Source organism: Mchenga conophoros, linkage group LG23, assembly GCF_057382185.1.
Source record: "Mchenga conophoros isolate Kocher_MC1m ecotype Shallow Benthic linkage group LG23, M_conophoros_male_GT1.1, whole genome shotgun sequence".
Lineage (NCBI taxonomy): Eukaryota > Metazoa > Chordata > Actinopteri > Cichliformes > Cichlidae > Mchenga > Mchenga conophoros.
Genome location: NC_140547.1, coordinates 51,661,778 through 51,687,426, shown reverse-complemented (window position 1 = coordinate 51,687,426; position 25,649 = coordinate 51,661,778). Strand labels below are relative to the sequence as shown.

Sequence of the window (25,649 nt, the reverse complement as noted above, 5' to 3'; positions counted from 1 at the left end):
CAGATTCACAGAGCTGAAAGTTTTGTTTCACATTCGGTGCTCATCATGTCAAAAAGAATTAAAGCAGTTAAAACTGCTGCACACACCACAGAAATAGATAAAAGTTTACTTGTGGTGCACAATCTGTCATTCTTTGGGTCTGCTGCTCAAACATCAGATGTCTTTAAAGCTTTAGCGAGTAAAACCAGCTGTGTTCAGCGTGCTTTTGTCAGGTGTGTGTGTGTATGTGTAGCTCTGTGTGGGTGTGCGAAGTGCGAGTGGTGTGTGCGGTGGTGTAGCCGTGAAGCAGCGGTCGTCTTACAGTGCAATTATTCACTTAGCCCAGTGGCAGGCCGCTCCAGCCCTGTTGACTCTGAGCCTGCAGGCTGCTGGCTACGACAACAGATAGACCACAGTTGACACTGGCCCACACAGCTGCATTCCACCCTGGGAGATCAGCAGAAGGAGAGGAAAGTGAGGGAGAAAGAGGCGAGTAACATGAAGGAAGAAAAGGAGATAATGAGTAGAAATGAGTGAAAACAGAAAAAGGAGAATGAAGAAGGTGCTTGCTAGCTTTGCTGATCATTTCCTTGAGAAAGATGATTAGAGTATAGAAAATGAGAGCTGGCATGCAGGATTTAAACTAAATCCAGCAAGTGCACGATGATTACACACTTAGCAAAATCTGCTTTATGTGCAGAATGGAAAAAAAAAAGAGAGAGAAAAACTGGAAGATGGCAGAGAGTGAAAAGATCGTCCCTGGAGTGTCAGCCCGTCCCTGGATTTCTATAAGGCTGAGGATTGTGCTCTGCTGCCGAGAGAGAGGGGAACCTGTGCCGCCCTGATATTTGCCCACAGCACTGACGTGCTTTGCGGGGTTTACTTATGGTAATGGCAGCTTGGTGGAGTTTAGAGGCTCTTTTATATCACCGCCAGGCCATAAAATAGAGGACTGGAACCCAGAACTCCCAGCAACGGCCGAAGGAAGCAACAACGCTCTTTTGTGCATCTCCCCGTCGTCCTTTTTACCATTTTACAGTGCAACGACAGAACAAGCCAAAAAGTTTGCTTTCTTTTTGAGTCCCGGCTGATTTGGTGACAACTGTGGTTACTTCTTGAACAGCGTGAGATTTTAGATTTAATGCAAGCAAATCTGTAAGCAGTAAAACGGACTCATTGTTTTCATGCTTTCCTTATGGCAGCAAGCAGCCTTTCACCTGTAATTCTTCGTCCATCAGTTCACTTTGACTACTTCTAATCTACACATAAGACTCTGCAGAATGTTACAGCATGGAACAAGTCCCAGAAATGTTTTAGCTTTTGGTGCACTTGTTCTCCATTGTACACTCAGTGTGTGGAGAGCAAAAAAGGAACCATATTTGCTGGAAATTGTATCTCAAAACCACCCAAATGTCATCAGGTGATGATTTTTTCTTTTTATACTTGTCCAACAACAGAACAGGAAGTCTACACCAGACGACATTTCAACTTATTAAAGGCCAAGCTGTGGGAAAGGTGCAAAATTGTAACTAAACACATGGTTTAAGTTCTAAGCAAGCTAAAGGTGTAAAAGGTAGAAGAGTCAGGTGACACAAGGTGTTTCCTGAGGACCTTTTGTCCCAGAACATCAAGTGCATTCACTGTACCGTATTTCTGTATGCATTTAGGGGTGAAAGAGCACGACATGAACAATGCCCCTGTCTAGAACATGTTCTCACACACCAATAAAGATATGAGAGGGGAAAACAAAGTGAAGCCTTCTTGTCTTTTCACTGATGAGCGAGGCTGTTTTGTGGCCTCACTGGGCAGCATGCCCATGTGGAATACAAGAACGCATACAGTACATGCTGCTGCTTGATAACTGGACCGTATAAATCTCCCGTATATACAAAGCAACATGCGGCTGTGGGGGCGTCACTCACTGAATGCTAGCTGGGCGCCCTGGTTAAGGCCCCGTTTAACAGGGCCACAATACACCATTTATGTAGCCATATCGCTCTGATTGCGTGTGCTCTTGCTTTTCACAGGCTTATAATACAACTTTCAGACTATCACTAGTCGGAGTTTGCAATTTTGAACAGCAAACTTAAAAAAATAAATTAATGTAAAATTAATTAGCCTGTTCTGTGCAATGATTGCCAAAATTAGAGAATGAAGATGGGTCCAAGAAACATGATAATGCAGCCTTAGATATAACCGATTCCCTTAACACCGCGTGTGTTTTTATGAGCACCACATTTGGTCTTGTTTTCTCTTTAGCCCTCAAAGAGCAGAGAAAACCTATTTTCACAGTTATTGACATTTTCGTCAATTCCCCTCGGCTTTGACTTTTAAAAATGTCTTTCCTCTTTCCTCTGCTAATAACGAAAGCAGAAATCTAATTACTCAAAGGGCCACTTGTTATCCTTCCTTCTTCTGTCGTGCCATTTCTTTGTTTTCCTTTCAGAAAATAAAATGCCTATTAGTATTTTCAAATTCTAAGAAAAACAAGATCTGTCATGAATCTTCAAAGATGTAAATGAAATGACGACTCAGGAGTTATTTCTGATTTGATGGATGCATTTATTCAAACTCTTTCTCCTCGAAAGGTCGTGCTCATTCAATATTGATCATGACAGAAGACATGTTTCTTTATACTTTGCTTTCAAGAAGATAGACTTTGTCTGAGGTTTTTTTTTTAAGTGGTTATATCCAGTAGTTCCCCGGTGCCTACAGGTCTTTCAGAGTTTTTCTTGAGTGTCTTCAGCCATGTGAAAAACACGGCGGAGCCTCTGTCATGGTTTGTGACTGCATTTCAGTCAGTGGTGTTGGAGATCTTGTCAAAATTGATGAAATTATGAATACAGAAAAGTATAATCAGATTTTCATCCACTATGCAATAGAATCTGGCGTGTCCGATTGACACTGGCTTCAGTTTTCACCATGACATGCTCCTAAACACACTGCCAATGCGATTAAAGCAGCGGTCCCCAACCTTTGCGCCACGGACTGGTTTATGCCCGACAATATTTTCATGGACCGGCCTTTAAGGTGTCGCGGATAAATACAACAAAATAAAACTAGTACCGGTACCGAAAAAAAGATTTATTCATAACACACGTGAAAAGACCCAGGAAAACAGAGTTAACGATAAAAACGATAACAAAATAACGCTGAAAACCGATAAAAACGCTGAAAACCAAACATTTCACACCTGGGCCTCAACTCTCGCGGCCCGGTACCAAACGACTCACGGACCGGTCCGAGGCCCGGGGGTTGGGGACCGCTGGATTAAAGCATACCTGGACAGAGACCAGTCATGGTTTGGCCTCCTCAAAGCCAGAAGCCCAGCATTACTGACACTTAAAAAAAGTTTTGAATGTCCTTGAAGAAGGACAAGCAAGGCAACCTTGCATAAAGAGTTCAACATTAAAGCTTATCATACGAAATATTAACTTTCAAACTCGTCAGAATTGTGTAAATCGTGTTTTTAACCTTATACAGTTTTTCCATGCATGTGACCAAAAGGGAGTAGATCAAGACTTTTGTACAGTACTGTAGATACTAGGGGTGCAACGATACTCGATATTGAACCGTTCGATACAGTGCTTTCGGTTCGGTACACATATGTATCGAACAATACAAAAATTTTAATTTATTTTATCAACTTTTCTTCTGACGATGCTGTCTGTGTTGAGCGCTCAGTGGATCTGCGTTCGACTACTCCGCCTAGGCTGCACTGTCGAGCGCAGATCCACTGAGCGCAGCACAAGCTAGCAAGACAGAAGCTAAGCTCGTTGCAACATGGCAAATTGAACCTCCCCCACCCTCATTCAGAGCTGGCCTTTGGAACTATTTTGGTTTTCATGTGACGTATGACCCTGAAGGTAAGCGCGTCATGGACTAAAGTAAAACAGTATGTTGGATGTGCCATGCAATGCTCAATTACATGGGTGGGAGCTAGTGCGTTAGCGCAGTTAGCTCGTTAATGTGTTGACGCCGTCCAGCCCCACGCACGGGGTGATCGGCGGTAGCTCTTTAACGGAGATTTGCCGTGTTGTGGCGTTAATGTCATTTCAGATTAACGCTGACAGCACTAGTGGGAACACAACGAATATGACTGCACATTTACTCCGACAGCATCCTCGTGCAAAGACAAGTGGAAGCAGACAAAAACAACAAGCACGCATGCTACAAACTTTACCCGAGTCATTTAGACAGCTGTTAGCACAGGATTCTCCTTATGGGGACCTGATATGTTTAATATGCTGCTGAGAATATAGCCCAGAAGAAGCTATAGTAGAGCTTTTATTTTGAAAGAGCCATTTCTCTGTAATAAACTCTTTTCCAAAGATGAGTGATTCCTCCATCAGATAGTTATTTTTTTTTATTACTTTGTTGTTTCAGCAACATTAAATTTAAAAACTGTACTTTTGAGTTAAAATACATATTTATAATTTTAATAAATGACAAATTAAAAAAGCATGAACATTTTTTGTATCGAAAAAATATCGAACCGTGAATTTTGTGTATTGTTGCACCCCTAGTAGATACAGTAGTTTTACTACTAGAACAAATATTAAAACAGAACATATCAGAATCTCTTGTTGTGCTTGGTGAAAAGTGATGAAATACACCGAAACATTCACAGCATTCAAAAAGTCAAAAGCCTTAATCAGCAGCCTTCATTTTGACCAAATATTGTATTTGTTATGACAAAGACCCTTTTTTTTTGGGTTTGCTTAATTTAGATCTAAAATCTAAAGCAGAGTCACAGAGTTTTTATTGGATTTGTAGTAAATTGGCTTTGAAAACCACCTCCCCTCAACGTTAATTGGTTTGACTCCATCTGGACTGAGCTCTCCTTCCCACTTTGTGTTACTGTACCTTCACACCTCATATTTCACACTTGTGTCTTCTCCACACATTTATTTTTACTTGACACTGCAAACGGGAACAAGTTCATCTGTGATCGTTTCCCAAAAGGAACAGTTGCTCCGGTGATGGTAGCTTCTGGGTGCTTTTACCTATCCTGTCAGTCTTAAAAGAGATATAGTAGACGGTTAAACTGGTTATGTCATAATAAAGGTTAGAAGTGCCCTGTTTTTGATTTTATCTATCCTCTGATGACTGAAAATTGGATAATAAATAGAAAAATTATCCAAGGCTGCTGATTGGCAGGGTAAAATAAACCGAGCATTAGCCTTCATGGTCTGAGCCATGAAGGCTAATGAGGTGACATGCCGTTCCCTTCTGTCAGTATCCATTCACAAGTCCGTGACGGCGTACACAAAAGACCAAAAGACCTTTAGCCAGTCAGACACGGCTCCCAAATTGGAGCTAATTGCTTTTTGGCCACAACGTCTTTGGGAAAATCAGAATGTGGCTTGTTCAAAAGCATCTAAGTAGGCGGGGGGAATTGTACACTAAATGAATAGCAGCATGTAACAGTTTGTCCACCTAACAGGTTTCGTAACAGAGCCGCTCGGTAGAAGGTGCTCCCCCGGCTGATCAGTGTGTAGAGCTCCCAGTTTAAGCTGAAAGTCTGCGTGACTGTAGCTCAGGTAACTCTCACTTCCTGCCGATTGATTCATCCAAAGCTGCCAGTTATCTGTTTAACATCAAGGAGGTTTGACAGGGGTGCTGCTCCTCAGCTGGTGTTGGCAAGAAACCAAAATATCCCATTTACCAGAGGTGACAGAAGTGGAGGTTAGTGCTGCGGTGCAGTGATTTCCAACCAGGGCTGTGAGAACGTCAAGGGTTCCCAGGGGGAACATGGAAAGATTAGTTTAATTATCGTGGTTAGCTAAAGAATTGAGCGAACCCGAAGAAGTTTGAGCAGAAAGTTGGCACTTATTGTATTGGACAGGAAGTGCAAAACAGCAGCCATGATGCTTTTTAAATATGTGATGCATTAGTTTCCAGACAATAAAATATAGAGAAGTCATTAAAAACATCTCATCTGCCTTCTTTCGATGTGGAGTAGTGGCTCCACGCTGACTAAAGCCGGGCATACACTGTGCCATTTTTGGCCCATTTTGAGATGATTTTTCAGTTGTGCGACCGTTTTTCGCCTTAATCGTGTGTCGTGCATCGTGTAGTATACACGTGGTAACGAGAGACAGAGTTTGTGTTATAACCTTCATGTTATGGACGCACAGTGTGAGCACTCAGGTCGCATCAATGCATTAATCACAAACCTCTTGAAAATGTTAATTCGAAATGAATTGGTGACATGTAGAAACTGTATTTTAAGGTTTTTTTCTCATTTCAGTAGCTTATCAACGAATATGACTGCACATTTACTCCGACAGCATCCTAGTGCAAAGACAAGTGGAAGCAGACAAAAACAACAAGCAAGCATGCTACAAACTTTACCCGAGTCATTTAGACAGCTGTTAGCACAGGATTCTCCTTATGGGGACCTGATATGTTTAATATGCTGCTGAGAATATAGCCCAGAAGAAGCGTATAGTAGAGCTTTTATTTTGAAAGAGCCATTTCTCTGTAATAAACTCTTTTCCAAAGATGAGGGATTCCTCAATCAGATAGTTATTTTTTTTTTATTACTTTGTTGTTTCAGCAACATTAAATTTAAAAACTGTACTTTTGAGTTAAAATACATATTTATAATTTTAATAAATGACAAATTAAAAAAGCATGAACATTTTTTGTATCGAAAAAATATCGAACCGTGAATTTTGTGTATTGTTGCACCCCTAGTAGATACAGTAGTTTTACTACTAGAACAAATATTAAAACAGAACATATCAGAATCTCTTGTTGTGCTTGGTGAAAAGTGATGAAATACACCGGAACATTCACAGCATTCAAAAAGTCAAAAGCCTTAATCAGCAGCCTTCATTTTGACCAAATATTGTATTTGTTATGACAAAGACCCTTTTTTTTTGGGTTTGCTTAATTTAGATCTAAAATCTAAAGCAGAGTCACAGAGTTTTTATTGGATTTGTAGTAAATTGGCTTTGAAAACCACCTCCCCTCAACGTTAATTGGTTTGACTCCATCTGGACTGAGCTCTCCTTCCCACTTTGTGTTACTGTACCTTCACACCTCATATTTCACACTTGTGTCTTCTCCACACATTTATTTTTACTTGACACTGCAAACGGGAACAAGTTCATCTGTGATCGTTTCCCAAAAGGAACAGTTGCTCCGGTGATGGTAGCTTCTGGGTGCTTTTACCTATCCTGTCAGTCTTAAAAGAGATATAGTAGACGGTTAAACTGGTTATGTCATAATAAAGGTTAGAAGTGCCCTGTTTTTGATTTTATCTATCCTCTGATGACTGAAAATTGGATAATAAATAGAAAAATTATCCAAGGCTGCTGATTGGCAGGGTAAAATAAACCGAGCATTAGCCTTCATGGTCTGAGCCATGAAGGCTAATGAGGTGACATGCCGTTCCCTTCTGTCAGTATCCATTCACAAGTCCGTGACAACGTACACAAAAGACCAAAAGACCTTTAGCCAGTCAGACACGGCTCCCAAATTGGAGCTAATTGCTTTTTGGCCACAACGTCTTTGGGAAAATCAGAATGTGGCTTGTTCGAAAGCATCTCAGTAGGCGGGGGGAATTGTACACTAAATGAATAGCAGCATGTAACAATAACATGCCTCTTCACCTCACTGTACAATACAATGTCTCTGTATTTATGTGTGTGTGTGTGTGTGTGTGTGCGTGCGTGCGTGTGTGTGTGTATATATATATATATATATATATATATATATAAAATAACAATTCTGTAACTGTAACTTCGGTCGTTGCTGTGCTTTTTGGAAGTCGAATTTCCCAGAGGAACCCACCCGAGGGATTAATAAAGTTCTATCTTATCTTATCTTATCTTATCTTAACAGTTTGTCCACCTAACAGGTTTCGTAACAGAGCCGCTCGGTAGAAGGTGCTCCCCCGGCTGATCAGTGTGTAGAGCTCCCAGTTTAAGCTGAAAGTCTGCGTGACTGTAGCTCAGGTAACTCTCACTTCCTGCCGATTGATTCATCCAAAGCTGCCAGTTATCTGTTTAACATCAAGGAGGTTTGACAGGGGTGCTGCTCCTCAGCTGGTGTTGGCAAGAAACCAAAATATCCCATTTACCAGAGGTGACAGAAGTGGAGGTTAGTAGGTTAGTAGGAGGTTTCAGTAGCTTATCAAAGCTTTCTTCATTAAGGTATTTATGCGCTTATGATAACAGAGTTCAAATTGGATTTCAAAAAAAGAATTTGGTCTCTTTTCAATCTTCTTTCAGCATCTGAGCCCAACCTGAAACTGCGCTCCCGGCTGAAGCAGAAGGTAAGCGAGCGTAGGAGCAGTCCGCTGCTGCGTCGCCGAGACAGTCCCATCACCAGCGCCAAGAAACGCTCACTCGACATGGCAGGTAAGAGGCAAGCAAACGGCTCGCTCAGAGTTTCATTCCACACTGCTGCTGGTTTCTTGTGTGTTTGATTTGTGTGTCTGCGCGCGTTTCAGACTCGGCATGTAGCAGCGCACCCGGCTCGGGCCCAAGCTCTCCAAATAACAGCTCCAACAACATCCCTAATGAGAACGGCATCACTGTGTCAGTCTCCAACAACACGGAGGTAACGCACACGCATACATTTGCTGTTATAGATGCCATTTATCTTTCTGTTGTTGTTCTTGTAATTTTAGCATAAAACTTATTAAGCCTGATCTCTGAAATTGTAGCCTGGCTCCTTTGTGCCAGCGATGTGCTGCAGGTTCTCTTATTAGCTTTAAAACATTGCAGCCTGGAGTACGTATGAAGGCTGTGATTGAGGGATGTTTGGATTATTGTTCTGTGGACAAGGAGGCAGGCTGAGGAGCTGGCAAGATGCTATTTGTGGCAGCCATTAGGGGCACTCAGGCAGTGTGGAGGAGGCTTCTGTCCGTGACAGTTTTACATCAGCAGTGAGGATGCAAATGTAGATCTTTCCCCGTGTGTGGACTTTTTCTTCTGTGTGCTGTTTGGTTTTTTTTGTTATCTGTGTGCAGGAGGTTTTTTCCCTTGATGCAAACACAGATAAATCATTTAAATGTGTTTTCCAGGCATCTTTGGCCCAGAGGCTGTGCAGCGGTGCTGATCGTGGCTCCGTTAGCCAGCTGTCCCTCTACACTTCCCCATCTTTACCCAACATCACCCTGGGGCTGCCAGCCACTGCCACGGCCACTGCTGCTTCTAATGTAAGGAGGAAACTTGACTGAACAGCTTGCAGACTGTGCATCTCTCTAACTGTGAATTTGTTTTGTTTAGAGTGCACTGTCTCCAACTATCTATTCAAATATGCTTGCACGCTCTTTTCCAGGTGACCTCAGCCCAACAGGATGGAGGCCTGCAGCCAGCCCTCTCCCTCAGCCCTCCATTCCTCTCCGGTGGCCACTTGACCCCCTACTTGGCCGAGGCTGGAGCAGGAACAGGCGGGCACGGTGCACACAGTCCCCTGCTCCAACATATGGTGCTCATGGAGCAGAGTCCAGCGCAGAGCCCCCTGGTGACAGGTAGGGGAAACAATTCAGCTTTTATTAAATACCTTAAAGCATAGACTATATATACATGAAAGATGGCGATAGCCACTGGTTTCCAAATTAGCTATTTTTTGCAATCACTATAGTGATCTGAAGGCCGACATGACCGCATCTGGATGAGAGGGTAGACCTCGGGTGTTACCTGAACCCTGGGGACAGCAAGCTGCCCCCGTTAGATAAACAGGCTTAAAACAACATATACTTAGAGGAGAAAACAGCTGCTTCCCTGGAGTGTCCTTTAAATAAAACTGAACATTGAACAAGAGTTAGTTAGTTATCACCCAACTGAGCTCATATCTTGAAGGTTCAAACTCATCTTGGTTTTTGGGGGATAGACAAGAGGGTGTTGGTATTTACTGATGCTACCAAGGAGCATCCATAGACGCAGATACCTGCTAATGAGCGATAATGTGTAACTAAACATGCCACTGACATGTGGCACAATCAGCCATGTAATTTTGTGTTGCTTTTTGATTCATTAGTGACGGAGTCCATGTGCCTTACTGTTTTCAGAGGAATGTTTTTTTTGTTTAAGTTATTTAACACTGAACCATGAAACATTCAAGCATGTGTCTGCACAGACAAGTTAGCAAAGAGCAAGTTTTTAATTATATCTTTAAGGACTTTGCAAGTAGCAGCATGATTAGCTAAATATATAAAATTGTTTTGTTTTTTGCACCAACAAGTTAATTCCAAAGAGACATTAGCTGAAAACTTGGTGTCTTAGCGTGTTGTGCAGTGGGTCATAAAAAATTTGAGGAACCCGGACAGAGGTCGTCTAGGATGGATGTCAAAGAGCCGTTCTTAAGTAAGGGAAACACTGTCAGCATCAATGTTCCCTCTAAGCTGCTGCCACGTCTCTGCGCACAGAAAATCTGCATTGCGCACAAAAAAAATCTAACCTGAATTGAAATTAAAATAAATACGTTAACAATTCTGTTTTACAGTGTTAGTCAGTGACTGACTGCTCCTGTATGGGATCAGAACGATGCCACCTTATCCCACAGTCCAGCCAATGATGCGATTCATTATTCGTTTAGCACAAATCTTGTGTAGTTAGTGTGTAGTTAGTGTGTAGTCAGTGTGTAGTCAGTGTGTAGTGTAGTCAGTAGTGTTGTTGTGTGTCAGAACAATGAGGCGCCTGCTGAGTGTTACAGGTGTTACAGCAGTGACACATCTGCTGCTGTCAGGCCTGCAGGTATCAGGCTGTTGTTCTCCTTCATCTCATAGTGGACACAAATTATTTTTGGAGCGGCACAAATAATTTGTGTGGCATCAGATTTGATGCAGAACAGCTGATTGTTCTGTAAATAGTTTGAAATGTTTGTTTAAAAAACACCTTGGCTGCATTTTTAGGTAAACAGCTGCAAAACTTTGTTTGCATAACTCAGTTACTTTTTGAAGAAGTAACTCTATAGTTACCGGTAATTGCCCAACATTGGTCATTATTTACTGTATTTGCAGACAGAGTTACAGACTCTCTCCCAGACCACAGACTCATCATACAAGTCAGAGCTTTATTAAAAAAAATATAAATATATATATATATTTTTTTTATTTTTATTTTTTTTTACTTCCAATAGTGTTAACATGCTACAGGTCATGAACAAGATTATTTTTCTTTTCATTGTAAGTGGGCTAAAGCAGTTAATTAAAAGTAGTCTAACATAAATGCTGTAATTAGATTATTTTAATAAACATGTAACTTGGATGGATTGGATGCTGGCGTGACCACAGTGCACACGTCTGCTGCTGCTCACAGTGGTCCAAGGGACGCTCAGAGAGTTTGTGTGTTCGCTCAGACACATGAAACATTAGAGGTAGGGCAGGGTATCGTCACTCATTTCTAGAATCGATTCAATTCCGATTCACAAGGTCCCGAATCGATTCGATCCACGATTCGATTTAATTCGATTCGATTTGAATCTGGGAAATTTTGACAGTCAGAAATATTATAATTCAGATCAGCACATTTACATATTTTTGTATCTATAAAAAGGAAGCTGACACACGCAAGACTTTATCAAAGGTGTGAGCGTCACAGCAGAGGCCTTTGTGTCAAAGTAGCTGAAGATAAAACACAGAAAAACATGAAGGTTTTCCTGGCCTGGATTTTATAAAAATAATCTGCAGTAGAGCTGGGCGATAGAACGATAACGATATGTATCGCGATATAACTTTTACTCGATAGAGAAATTAAACTATCGCAATAGACCTCGCCGCTCTTGTCCTCTTAAAAAAAAAAAAAAAAAAAAAAGGTCAGCCAATCCAAATTCAGTAGCGCAGAGCCGAACCAATCACAGCCGCAGCGTCACGTCGCGTGACTTGTTACGTACAGCACAAGTGCCAAGCCGCACGTGTGTTTGTTTGGGAAGCAGCCAGCGGGTAATGGAGGAAATGAGTGTGCCGACTAGAAAAATCAACCGAGCGTGACCGAAGAGAAAACAGATGATGGTTCCAATGCCGGAGAGATTGTCGAACGGAAGAGCCATAGAAGTTCCGTAGTGTGAAGGTATTTCGGCTATTTCAAGTCTGACAAAAAACAGAGTAGCGTGCACTGTAAATTGTGCCGAAAGCAAGTCTGGAAATACAATAAACTGGTGCATGCGTCACACTGCGCGCCACGTTATTGTTTCGGTGAAATGAATTTCTACAATACTGGTAATTCTACTCTCTGCAGTGTTTAAATGCTTACATACACACAGTTACTGTCCGTCCACACATACGACTCGGGTCTGCTTCTATGCCCCAGCTTTGTTTACTTTTTCCCACCGAGGCTTCTAGACTTCTGATTGGCCAACATTTCTGCACGGTTAGGAATCTAGCGCCACCTGTTGCTTTGGCATGTTCATAGCAGCGTTTTCCTTCATTTCTGCCTTTATGTGTGGACGGGATTATTTTTTAAAACGAAAACGGAAAATCTCCGTTTTCAAAAATACCCGTGTACGTGTGGACGTAGCCTCAGTCTCTGACTGGAAGCGCTAATTCGTCATTCGGCTTTTGTCAGACTAAAGTAACTGTTAAAACTGTTTGAAAAGCTCAGCTATACAACAAGGAGAGATTGAGAATTTCCTTTTAGTTCTCAGTTTATTTGATATTGACAAAAGTTAGTCAGTTTTGTCTGTTCTTCTGTAAAACAAACTAAGATTTATTTTTAGAATTAATATTTTGTTTCTAAGTGGAATTGACAGTTTAGTCTGTTTCGTTTGTTCTATTTTGAAACTTAAACGCTTTAGCGGCTGCCTTTTGTGTAGTTTGCAATATTTGCCTTTATTTATCTGAAAAAGTCTCATGTTCCTTAAGTACATCTACCCTGTTGAACTTATTATGGGAAATAAATATTTAAATAAAAACAAGCTGCTGATTATTTCACATTTTACTTGTGAGCAACGGCACATTTAAATCTTACAAATATAGTTATTTGGCTTATATCGTGATAGATATCGTTATCGCCTGAAATGAAAAAAACATATCGTGATATGAAAAAATCTCATATCGCCCAGCTCTAATCTGCAGTACATCAAAAAACGAAAGAAAACCATTAATCAACACATGAACATCACCTCTGAAGTTACAGCGGTTTTATTAGAGACACAGCGTTTTGCATTTTGCATAATTTTAAAAAGTTTAAATTTGTTCAGTATTGAACAGCAGAAATTAGGTTTTTTTTCGGAAGTATATAAAACGAAAAAAAAAACGTTGGCCAACAGCGCTGTAAACTTGTGCGTAACAAGAAAGCGAATAACGAAGAAAACAGATTTTTAGACGGGAAACTGTTCTTGAAGTACAGAGAGAGAGAGAGAGAGAGAGAGCTGTGCATCGTGGTCGAAGCAAAACCGTAAAAGTCAGAGTGAATTCATGACGATGTTTATGTGAAGCGTAGTTTGGATCTTCTTTTGCTGCTGGTTCAGTCAGTATTGTTTGGAGAGAGATCAAACTAACAGCTTCAGAATCAGCGCAAAAAGGGCGTGAACACAAAGCGCGGACCCGTCGACAGATCAGAGTCAGCGAGCTGTCGGCTTTCATCCCCGACTGTGAGAAAGGCGACATCTCACTGATTCTGATCCGCGGGTCGCGCTGTGTGTTTAAGTCTTTGTGCAGAATCCGTGTACCTGCTCTCATTTACTGTCTTAGCTGTTTGGTGGTTGTTGAAATTTTGTGATCTTTCACCTGAGATTCTGGCATTTCGGGCAAAATAAATTTATATTAAAAAATCGATTCAGGATTTTAATGAATCGATTTTACGTTATCCAAGCCAGAATCGATTTTAATCGATAAATCGATTATAAAAACCCACCCCTAACTAGAGGGAACATTGGTCAGTATGTATGGTAGAGGTAAGGAGAGCGCTACAGCAGTGAATGTACAGGCATCTGTAAAACACGGTGGAGGCTCTGTCATGATTTGGAGCTGCATTTCAGCCAGTGATGTTGGAAATCTTGGAAAAATTGATGGATCCCTCAGAGCCCGACATTATTGAAACAGTGTGGGATCATCCTGACAGAGAACAAAAGGCAGCCTAATCCGAAGAAGAGCTTTGAATGTCCTTCAGGAAGCCTGGAGAACTGTCCCTGAAGACTGCTTAAAGAAATTACCGAAAGCTCCCTAAGAGAGTCCAGGCTGTGTTGAAGAATAAAGTTGGGCCATACCAAATATTGACTTTCAGGCTTGTTAGAATTGTACAAACTCTGTTTTTACGCCTTTTTTTTGTATTTCCATTTATTTTCCGTTTTCCTAGCAAAATATAAAGAAATGAAGGACAGCTGAAGACTTTTCCACAGTGCTGTATAACAGTTCAACCTGTGTAGTTGTCACAGATGCTAAAATTGGCTGTAGATATCCAAAATATCTGTAAAGATGTTATTTTTGCTCTAAAGTTGGACATTTTAATAGTGCAGTTAATGGAGAATTTTTAGAGTTTTAGAGTTAACACTTTTAGAGTTGGTCTCAAGTGGCCATTAGAGGAACTGCAGTTTTTGGTACTTACTGCTTCGTTTTACAGCCTCAGCTTGATTAAATGTTAAATAAATAGCAGCAGTAGCTGAGAAAAAGCAACAAAAGAATCAAATGCAACGTAAACGAAAAGTAAAAATATTCATTTTTGCTCCTGCAGCCATCTGGTTTCACACGCACACATATGCACACACACATGCATACACACACATGCACGCACGCACACACATGCACGCACACACACGCATGGACGTGCAGAAAAATAAAACCATCATCGCTGTGTGCCCCCTCACACTGACAGACGTCCATTCATTAGCTCGACCTAATGAGCTCCTTTCATATGTCAGCATATGCTGTCTGAGTATGACATGGGTCCATTGTGTGCCCTTTCTCATCGGCTCATTCACTCACTACCACACTGCGTCTATTTTCAGTGGGGCATTAGCAGTGAATGAGCAGTGACGCAGATACAGACGCACGTATGAGAATGCGTGTATTCTTGTCCAAAAACGTACAGACAAGGACGTATCAATGCCCACGCACAGGCCAAGAGCTGGAGAGTGTGAATCGTTACGTGCAGCAACAAGCTACTTATCAGAAAGACGCACTTTTAACCATGAAAACTTAACACTAACTCTTGTGTTTCATGTCAGCTCCTCCCCGGCTCCTTCTCTTTAAGTTATCGGTTTGAAAGCACAGCGATGTGGTGCCTCTGAGGCTCCGCGTCTGCTTTCTTACTTTTTCTCAGTGCTGCGACACTCCGCAAGCTGATCTGAGCTGCTGAGATGATCTCGTGTCACTACAATGGGAGATTCACAGTATTGCAGCACAGATGGTTGTTTTTATTCAGTTCGCAAATACATCTGCTGACTAATCCGAGGTCCAACGACAACATTAGGAACACATCATATTTATCTAGAATATGAGCGCTCTCATCAGTGCGGTTTATACCAAGAGTTCGGGATTTTCCTCAGGTGTTTTCGCTCCAGTCTGGGAAGTCTTAACCGAGACTCCTGTGAGCTGTAATCGAAGCCAGCTGGACTTTACCTGCTTCCCCGCCCCTCTGCTTAGACGTGAACCTGTTCGTGATTCGATTGTTTAGATTCTCGCTTCTGATTTTTAATTTGGAAAAACAGGGTCGCCACTCTGGAAATGCTGTCATATTTCCCCTGAGCTAACCGCCAGAATAGACTGCACACTCAAGTAACCATGAATCATTATGACACCTAGTCTAAATAGTCGCTCCGGTGCTCAGAGCCACTTTAAGACATGTCATTGACAAAACACTGCTTCAGCACATTTTCCTAAAAAGCTGCACGAAACTGAAGCGACGTTGTAAGATAATGCATCAAGCGCAGGGCCCGGATTGGCCTGAAACAATGCTGCTGCTGTTACTGAGAAATCAAGCGCCTTGCCAGACTACTTTGAAACAATGCTTTGGTATCTGCTCTGCCTTATGTAGTAACGTCTGCCTTGTTTGTGTCTTAGGTGTAAGCGGCCTGTCTATGTCGTCAGCAGCGTCCATGACCAAACTGCAGCGGCAACACCGGCCCCTGGGGAGGACCCAGTCGGCCCCGCTGCCCCAGGGGACCGCGGCCCAGGCTCATGCGCAGGCCCTGGCACTGCAGCAGCTGGTGGTCCAACAGCAGCACCAGCAGTTCCTGGAGAAGCACAAGCAGCAGTTCCAGCAGCAGCAGCTCCACCTAAACAAGGTATTCAATTTGGGTTTGAATTCAACTTGTGATTTGTTTTAAAGGCAGCTTGTCTCCGGGCGCGTTTGAATGCAAAGTGGTGCCGTTTTGTTGAATCATGCATCCATGTTGCTTTATAACATGTCGTCTCAGGCAGGGGGTTCGAGTGGCCAGAAATCTGATATCACGTTCACATAAACTGATAATTAATGGAGGCTATGAGTCTCAGAGGGCCAGCTCTGGAGCTGTAGTGTAGTAGTTTGCGTAGGCAGCACCGGGCTACACAGCCAATAATGTGTTAGCTTTGGCTGTGTGTGAAGTTGTTGACTTTCCTCTGCCCTCTCTTTCTCTCTCTGTAGTATTTTTGTTTGTGAGTAGGTGGAGGCAGGTATGGGTTAACATGTATAGCTGTGTGTGTCTGTGTGTGTGTGAATGCTTGCATCCACGTCTCTGCGACTGTGGCCGAGACAGTTGCCACGGGCTGCGAGGTAACCATGCGCTGCCATGGCAACCGCGCCGGAAGCCTCTGCCTTATATGGGCATGGAGGAAGAGAGCAGCTGCCGCTTTACCTATTCAAGAAGGGTACGTGCTGGAGGAGAGGTGGGTGGATGAAACAAGGGATTTCCTCTCCTCCTCCTCCACCTCCCCCGCACTGCTCTGCTCCATCTCACTCCCTTCATATGTTTCAGAGATCTCAAGTGGCAGATTTTTACACAAACACCTTTCTCAACAGCCTCTGGCACGCTAAGGACGGCTTTCTGCTTGTTTTTGCCAGGACAAAAAGAAGAAAGAAAATCTCTATTTTAGCATGTTATTCTGTCAAATTAATACAAGAGGGGATAAAAGAGCTGGTTTTGTTCCTTTAAATATCTACTGTGAATGTAGATATAGATAAGATTTACTCTTTTTTTTTACATCTGACAAGTTGATCTAAACTCGAGTCCTTTTGGTTTCAAACTCTTATACTAGGAGATCTCTGACATGTAAAGGAAAAGGTCAGCAACAGTTTTTTATGTGTCCCAGAGTTGGATGAGAAGGTTGATTACTGTTATGCGTGCAGCTTACAGCCGGCCCAGCTCTGTCCTGATGTAGCAAAACCTGCCTACCAGCACCTCTAAACATTACTGCTACCTCATTTTTAAAATGTGTGCAAATAGCTTTGTTTTTGAAAAGCTATGATCCAGATTAGTCTTTGCCTTCCTTGCATTCTGTCACCACGTCTTTTGCACTGTTCCTCTAAAATTTGTCCTCATCTACTTACGTGCATTAGGCACAACATCATTTTTTGACATGAACATTCATGAAATGTGTCATTTTTGTTAGGTTTGTGCATTTTTTAAGCATTACGAAAGTGTCAGCTTCAGCTCAATTACATCCTCACTTGAAGACCGGTGCTACGGTTAGGGTAACCAGATCCTAGCAAACCAAAGAGATTATTAATGTAGGGCACAGCCTTCAGTATTATGGTAGTGAAAAAGTTTGATTTAATGTATCGCTACTTTTTAAAATGACACACAGCAGTACGGTGGCTCTGAGAGGTCATACACACTGTAACTTAAAATATCAGCAAATAGAAAAATTGCGCAAAAGGACACTAAACACAGTGGATTTTGAATAAAATACAACAGAAGTAGAAAAAAAGCAAAATCACAGAAAAGTGTTTTTGGGCAGACAGTTTGACGAGCTAATAGCAAACATGTATCTCTAGTATTATGTTAAAATGGTTATCATTTCAGGTGTTTTCTTTATTAATGGATACAATAGAATGAATATATGATCAAGTTAGGTTTCCTGTTAGCCAAATTTAGGTTGCTCTTGTTGGTTTGCTAGTGAAAACCTTTAATAGCATTAGCTAACTACTTGGCTAACGCTAATGCTGAATGCATTTCATTAAATGTAACATTTTACATTTTAATTCTGTAATACAATTACATGGAAAATGCCATGTAGTCAAATTAGCTAAAGCCAGCATTTCAGCCATAAATATGTTTGAGTGTAGGTTGCCTTTAGCATGTGTCATTCCCTTTATTTAAATGACACTTTTTCAAAGCATACAAAGAGAATAAAAAAGATGCTTATGAGGGCTTAAACTACACTACTGATGCATTATTAACTATATGAACTGAGGGTGAGCTAAAAGGCTGAGTGATACAGTTTGACTCTCCCACACATTGTAAGTGTTCATATAACTGTAATCCATTCTTATTTTAAATAGAATTACACTCAGTGGTTCCTGCTTTTGCACTTTAGGTGACACTTCATATTTTTTCTCAAGCAACCGTTATGAACATGGCAGTACTGTAAAACAAACACCACATTTAAGATATTCAAACTTCTCTTTTAGCACCACATATTGAAGTATAACCATATACCTAAAAGTCATTATTCGCTTAAAGTTCATAAAGCCATCCTGCTAACACCAATTCAGTTACTGCACTTTAAAATGCACAAAATGTAAAGAGAATACATAAAAAACTGAAACGAGTCAGGAGGAAACAGGAACAAAAATCGCATCTTTTCAGTTTTGTGCAACACTGCAACAAAAGCAGGTATGCCCACACACGCTGTGCACTTAAGCACCCTGGAAAGAGGCTGGCTGAAACTCAAGAACTGCACTGGTTTAGCATTACAATCTAGCACCACGCTGGAAACAGCACAAACAGTCAATTCTATAGCCTCAAAGTTCATCTTACCTTAGATGTTCTTCTTCACTTTGTACTTTTTTGTGTGAGCATGCAGATTCCAACACGGCCTTCCCCTGGAGTGCATAGGTGTACAACTTCTTACAACTGTATCCAAAGTTCCTCTCGACTTGAGTTTCACACTTTATGAGTTGTGCAGAGCGCCGTATTGTAGCTGGTTTACATATTTGGTGGTTTAACAAGCGAAAGATCCCGAGTTCATCCCAGGAGGAGACAGAAATCCCTTTGGGGTTATGTCAGGAAAGGCAATGGAAAACAAAAAAAATTAAAAACATGTAGCACCACCTGTTGTGGTGCAACCCGTTGTTAATAAGGAGCACACCGGCTCTGTTGGTCAGCCCAAAAAGGAAAAACTCTACAAAGGCACTTGTAACAGGAATTTCAGAAGAGAAAACATCCAACGGCAGCCATACTTGGTGTCTTTCTGCCTTGAAGAAAGGTTGCCCAGATTCTTCTAGCCACAGTTTCCTGCAAGTGTGGATCCGTTACATGGTATTCTTTATACAAGTCATCCATGTCCAACTTTCCCCTGATATATAGTACCTCAGCTGGATCAGAGAAATGGAAGAACCTAAATGTAAACATGCTTCTATTAGTTGCTGTCTGAGAAGCCATACCATTTTACAACAGACGTGCGCACAGTTTGTGTAGCTCGAACAATTAAAAGCAGCGTTTAATTTGGCTAAATAGCAGAATAATGCTAAAGATCAAACCACACACAAAAAGCAAGATGGCCTGGATCACGTATCAAAATTAGTTTAGTAAGAAACATAACTATAGTCAGAAGAAGGTTTTCTAGTGACGATATGGTTTTGGCTTGGGACGACCCCACACTCCTGTGCACATAGGTGGAAACCCTAAGACAGGAAGAGCAGGTATCTGTGAGAGAAGATGTCGTCATGTTTCTGAACTTCAGATAAAATATCTGTGTTAGCAAAAGCTTCAAAACTATCAAGGTCTTGACACAGAGTTGGGGTTTTTTGTGGGGATTATCGCTCACAGTGTTTTGAGTTTGTCTCCTTGTTGGGTTTGTTGTGTTTGCACTCTTGGGTTTTCTCCTTCACTGTGTTCCTTAAAGGGAAGCCTCATTACCTTGTGTATTTATTGCCTTTTGTGGTGTCGTCCACCGTCTTCCTTCTTTTCTTTCTTCAGTAATCCGACATACAGGAGTGTTTGCATACATATACACAGAATAGTTTGAACTAGCGAGACCGTACCTACCTCTTGACAGTACCACGGTACTGCTTCTGGACGGGTGTTGAAACAGTGATGAAGTAGAGCCCAGAGGAGTAAACATTGTTTATCTGTCAAAATTTAGTAAGTAAAATAATAATATTTGATGGATGATTTCTTCTCTGATTGGCTCCAGTCAAACTTTTAGCTAATAAATCTGATTGTGATTGTGAGCTGCTAACCTCCGGATTACCTTTCATCTCACCGCACTGAACGTCTCAACAACTTTAAAGTTAAGGGAAATATTTTCATCCTAAGTTTGTTTATTAAAAAATGGCAATTTTATAAAAGTTACACATGCCATTTTCCCCCGTTTTCCTGTTATACCTGGGAGAGACCACTAGCCTCTGTAATGTAGGGGAGAAAGTGTCAGGTAAAATACGGACTACCGTATTCTACTAATTATGTAACTGATATGATAAAGAAATATATCTGTTTCGATAATATATGGTTTCAACATCGAACAGTTCTGGTGTCATTTGGCTCTTGAATGGGCACCAAGCTGTACATGAGTATACTGTATGCTCATTGGATAATCCAGCCCAGATAACAACATAGGCCAGTCAAGAACAAGTGTATGATTGCCTAACTCCAAAGTAAAAGATGTTAAAAACAACACAAAGGAGCAGCTGGAGCTGGATGTGGGTTGCAAAGTGGCTTGCAGTTGCAGCAGAGACTATAGACAAGCTAAAGCAACTTGAATACTGGGCCCTGTATATGAACACAGGTATTACCTGAGTGTAGATTTTGTGGTCTAACATTATGCTCATTTAATAATTAGTCACATATAAATGTAATCAGTTAATTACTGCTATAGACAAACAGCCAGTTTACCAGTGTAAATTTATTTATTTATTTATTAACCTTTATTTAACCAGGAAGTGTCAGATTAGTGTCAGATTAGCACCAAGTTTAATAAAAACAGAACGTTTCCTGTCTTTTATTTTTATGTCTGCTTTAACTTGGCTGCTAATGAAATGAAGGGCATCAGTTTGAAGCAGATAGGCAGGAGGATTCTGGGAAAGTGGAGCGGGGGGGGTCAGAGGTCAGAGCAGGACGTGAAAAATGGGGGTAAAGAAACATCTGTTTGGATGCAAAGAAGACGAGAACAGTAACACGGAGGAAGAGGAGGAGGAGGAGGAGGTTGAAAGGGAGTTGGTGAATGCTCTGACGTCAAGGCTGTCCCCTGGCACTGAGCCAAGGGGACCCAGAGGCTCGCAGCTGTGGGAGCGCACAGACACACACACACGCACGCACACGCACACACACACGCACGCACGCACACGCACACACACACAGACACACACACACACACACACACGCACACACACAGACACACGCACACACAGACACACACGCACACACACACGCACGCACACACACACACACACACAGACACACACGCACACACACGCACACACACACACACACACACACACACAGACATAGACACACACGCACACACACACACACACACACACACACAGACATAGACACACACGCACACACACACACACACACACACACACACACACACACACAGACATAGACACACACGCACACGCACACACACACACAGACACACACACACACACACACACACACCTGTAAATGTAGCTCACTCTTGAGACTTCCAGCAAACACTTCTTTCTCTCAGCCTTCATATCGTAAACTCTGTGGAGGCGAGTACTCTCGGGCCCTTTTAGCGGTTCGTGTCAGTAAAAGTGAATGAAGAGACAACTGAGTCACCGCTCGGTTAACGGGGGGCCCAGAATGAGTCGACTGTAAAGAGACGCGACGGGGAGCGGGGAATGTCTCTGTTCTGCGAGACACATTTTGCCCCGGAGTACAGTCGGGAGAGCGGCTACTCACATTCAATTAGAAAGGATAGGTTTGAAATGAGCAAGACACCAATCTGGCTGAGTAATCCAAATTAAGCTTGTTAAAAGAAGAATGCTCGAGAGGAAAGAGCGCTCTGCCAGGAATTTGTTTCAGAGGAGAGCGTGCCCGTTTGCCTTGAATGCAGCCTCACACGTTGGATTTGTCGCATCCCGCTGTTCGATTGTGAAATAAATTTCACGTCGCGGCATCATCGCCCTCACTCCCCTTTCTGTGTCTCCCTCTCTCTCTCTGCCTGCGCCGTGTCCCGCAGATGATGGCCAAGCCCAGCGAGTCGCCCGTGGGCCGTCAGCACCAGAGCCACCCCGAGGAGACAGAGGAGGAGCTGAGGGAGCACCAGGATGGAGGAGGCCTGCCGCACGGGGTCACCATCAAGCAGGAGCCCCCCGACCCCCAGGAGCTGCAGGAGGAGGTGCTGCAGCAGCAGCACAGGGAGAGGCAGGCTGAGCAGGAGCTCCTCTTCAGACAGGTAAAAGATGAGGAGTTAACTTTTAGAGCACCTGATTGGCTTAGATAGGTTGTAGGTGTTCCTGGGGAAGTCCTGGAGTGTGGCGGGGGGTGGTTTGAAAGAAATGGCACAGCGTTCATGAGATTAAGAAGCAAAAGGGACGATCAAAGCCAGATTATTTGTTTTGGCTGCCACCTTTTGGCCACAAGTTGCGCTTGCAGTAAAAAAAAGCATCAAAGAGTTTTATTATCTAAACATTTTCCAGAATTCCCATCCTTTATTTTTCACTTTTGTGCGTGCGAGCAGCAGGCCCTGCTGTTGGAGCAGCAGCGGATTCACCAACTGAGAAACTACCAGGCCTCCATGGAAGCTGCCGGCCTCTCTATCTCCTTCCCGGGACACCGCCCCCTGTCCAGGGCCCAGTCATCTCCGGCCTCCGCTTCCTCCTTCCCGATCAGCGTCCCCACGCCCGATCCTCCAGTCAAGCCTCGCTTTACCACAGGTCAGCATCGCCCTCCTCTCCTCCCACTGAAGCATCACGTACTGTGTGCGTGCTCGTTTGCTTACACGTTAACTCAAATCTACAATCACCGTAAAGCAACCAGTAGGATTCATCGGCAGTTTAGCCGCCTCCCTGTGAGTTTAATTTCCATCTTAATGCACTCGGGACTGGAAAGAAAAAAAAATCACCCAGAAATCAGGTGAATTGGCCAGAAAACGTTGGGCTAGTTCCAGCCTCCATCTGGTAGCAGAAATAGACGAGCTGGATCAGTGAATCTTGCCAAAATCTTTGTCTCTCCCACTCTGTTGTTTCACTCGTTGAGGAGAAACCTCTTTTTTTTTTTTTTTTTTTAAATCTCCTCCCAGCCGCTTCAGCGTGTCTTTTAGGAAGCGCACTTTTGTGACAGTTCTTGCATGCGAGCACCACAGCTGAAGATATTTTTAGTTTGGCCTACTTTGCTCCGATTCAGTTCCAAACTACAGAAAAATGTGCGGGAAAAGCACAGCTCAACAGCGAATATCAAACAAGGATCTGATGCCTCAGCTTTTCAAAATAAAAGAGTAAGGCGTTCATCTAGACCGCTATTGTGTAGATTAACAAAAATGAAGGTGGTATTTCACAGTCAGTGTGTACGAGCATTTGAACGAGTGTAGTGAATGTTTCCATGTGTTTCCAAGGCCTCGTGTATGACTCCCTGATGCAGAAGCATCAGTGCATGTGCGGCAACACCAACAGCCACCCGGAGCATGCGGGACGCATTCAGAGCATCTGGTCCCGACTGCAAGAGACTGGACTCAGAGCTCAGTGTGAGGTAGGCTTGCAAAAAATGTAGATATCCAGCATCCACCAGCCGTCGCACAAAGTAGTGAACCGCTTATGTGAGCTGAATCCATCTGTGTGTCTGTCTGTGTGTAGTGCATCCGTGGGAGGAAGGCCACTCTGGAAGAGCTGCAGACAGTTCACTCTGAAGCCCACGTCCTGCTGTATGGAACCAACCCACTCCGACAGAAACTTGATTGTAAGCCTTTATACACACACACACACACACACACACACACACACACACACACACACACACACACTCTCTCACACTCAGCTGCTGATAATGTCAAATTGAATCTTTGTTTCCTGCGACAGGTTCAATCACTCCTATGTTTGTTCGGCTCCCGTGTGGAGGGGTGGGGGTAAGTAATGCTTGTTTGCTTTGTTTAAAAGGGGCTAAAACAGCTCACACTTCCTGCACTATTCAACATCGGTTTCCAAGCCAGTTTATCAACATGAGACTCGGTTTTCTGGTCTTAGGTGGACAGCGACACCATTTGGAACGAGGTCCACTCCTCCAGCGCGGCTCGCCTCGCCGTCGGCTCGGTGGTAGAGCTTGTTTTTAAAGTTGCTACTGGAGAGCTAAAGGTAACCTTGATTACACCTGTCTGGTGCTTCTTGCTCTGTTTCCCACTGCGATGCAGCAAAGTTAATGTGTTTTATGTGCTGCAGTTCTGCCACAGTCTTTGAAACTTCAGAGTGAAGCCCAAAGTTGCCACTTAAAATTTAAGATACCCCCTTTCATTCGTTCTGCATCACCCAGCCAGAGCAGGCTGAGCTTGGTATTTCCAATGTCCTTTTCTTCAGCTTTTTCCAGTTCCACTTGGGAGATACCACAATGCTCAAAGGCCAAATGAGATATATATAACCCCCCCAGTGACTTCAGGATCTGCCCCGGGGTCTCCTCCCAGCTGGGGGTACCCAGAAAGCTTCTGAAGGGAGGCACCTGGAGACATTTTAATGAAACACCTGCAACACCTCAGTGGGCTCTTGATGAGAAGGAGCAGGGTCTCTACTCAGAGCTTCTTCTTCTTCTTCTGGATGTCTTGGCTGCTACTGAAACATGTGGTTGAAGTAGCAACATGTGTCTGTTGCTGTCGCTAGGTGAAGTCCAAAACATCTTTGTGATTGCTTTGGTCACTAAAAGATTGTGCCAATCTCTTGAAGTTTGTCAGCTTGTCTCCAATCATTCACAAACTGGTGAGTCAGCAGTAGTGAAACTTTAATCAGTGCAGTTCACACTGAAAATCATTTGCCTTCAAAGTAAACGCGTCTCTGCTACCACCAACATGCTTCAATAGGTACAACTCCCCATGCACAGTTGGCCAGTGGTTGCAGACAACTCGGTGTCTACCTGAGAGCATCACTCACAAGTTTAAGCAAGAAGTTTCTAGAAAAAATAGAGCACGCAGCTTAATTCGTATTGGCTGCTTCACCTTTATCAATAACTGCAGAGTAGTTTACCTGCAGTCCCCATGTTTCACAGCTCACTGAGCTCAGCTCAGTTTTGTTTATATACCACCAAATCACAGCAACAGCCACCTTGAGGCGCTTTATATTATAAGGACTCTACAATAATTGCAGAAATGTCCTATGAACAAGTACTTGGCAACAGTGGGAAGGAAAAACTCCCTTTTTAAAAGGAAGAAGCCTCTGGCAGAGATTCTGTGGAAGAGAACCAGGATTAATAATAACTCCTGATTAAGCGCTCAGTGCATCGTGGGAAGCCCCAAACACAAACGGCCATCATTGCTTGTTTTAACCCAAAACTTGTTGCAGCCTTATTGCAGTTATTAAACCCTCCGTTCGCTTTGTATTGCTGTGATTTAATGTTTGTCACACTCTCAGCGTTTCATTTGATTCGTGTGTAATAGTTTCCCACTTAAAGGCTAAGTTATGATG

At 42.8% G+C, this 25,649-nt stretch overlaps 1 protein-coding gene across 7 annotated transcripts in view; it reads left to right on the top strand.

Annotated features, from left to right (window-relative positions):
- LOC146548298 (histone deacetylase 4-like) overlaps positions 1-25,649 on the top strand; it is an 85,775-nt gene that overhangs the window by 49,995 nt on the left and 10,131 nt on the right. For all 7 annotated transcript variants that reach the window (XM_085266123.1, XM_085266121.1, XM_085266122.1 and 4 more), the window contains 11 exons: positions 8,223-8,351; positions 8,444-8,553; positions 9,020-9,154; positions 9,277-9,469; positions 15,938-16,161; positions 22,229-22,444; positions 22,730-22,925; positions 23,603-23,736; positions 23,841-23,943; positions 24,063-24,109; positions 24,228-24,335. In XM_085266123.1, the coding sequence (XP_085122249.1) occupies positions 8,223-8,351; positions 8,444-8,553; positions 9,020-9,154; positions 9,277-9,469; positions 15,938-16,161; positions 22,229-22,444; positions 22,730-22,925; positions 23,603-23,736; positions 23,841-23,943; positions 24,063-24,109; positions 24,228-24,335 (1,595 nt within the window). The remainder of the gene's footprint in view (positions 1-8,222; positions 8,352-8,443; positions 8,554-9,019; positions 9,155-9,276; positions 9,470-15,937; positions 16,162-22,228; positions 22,445-22,729; positions 22,926-23,602; positions 23,737-23,840; positions 23,944-24,062; positions 24,110-24,227; positions 24,336-25,649) is intronic.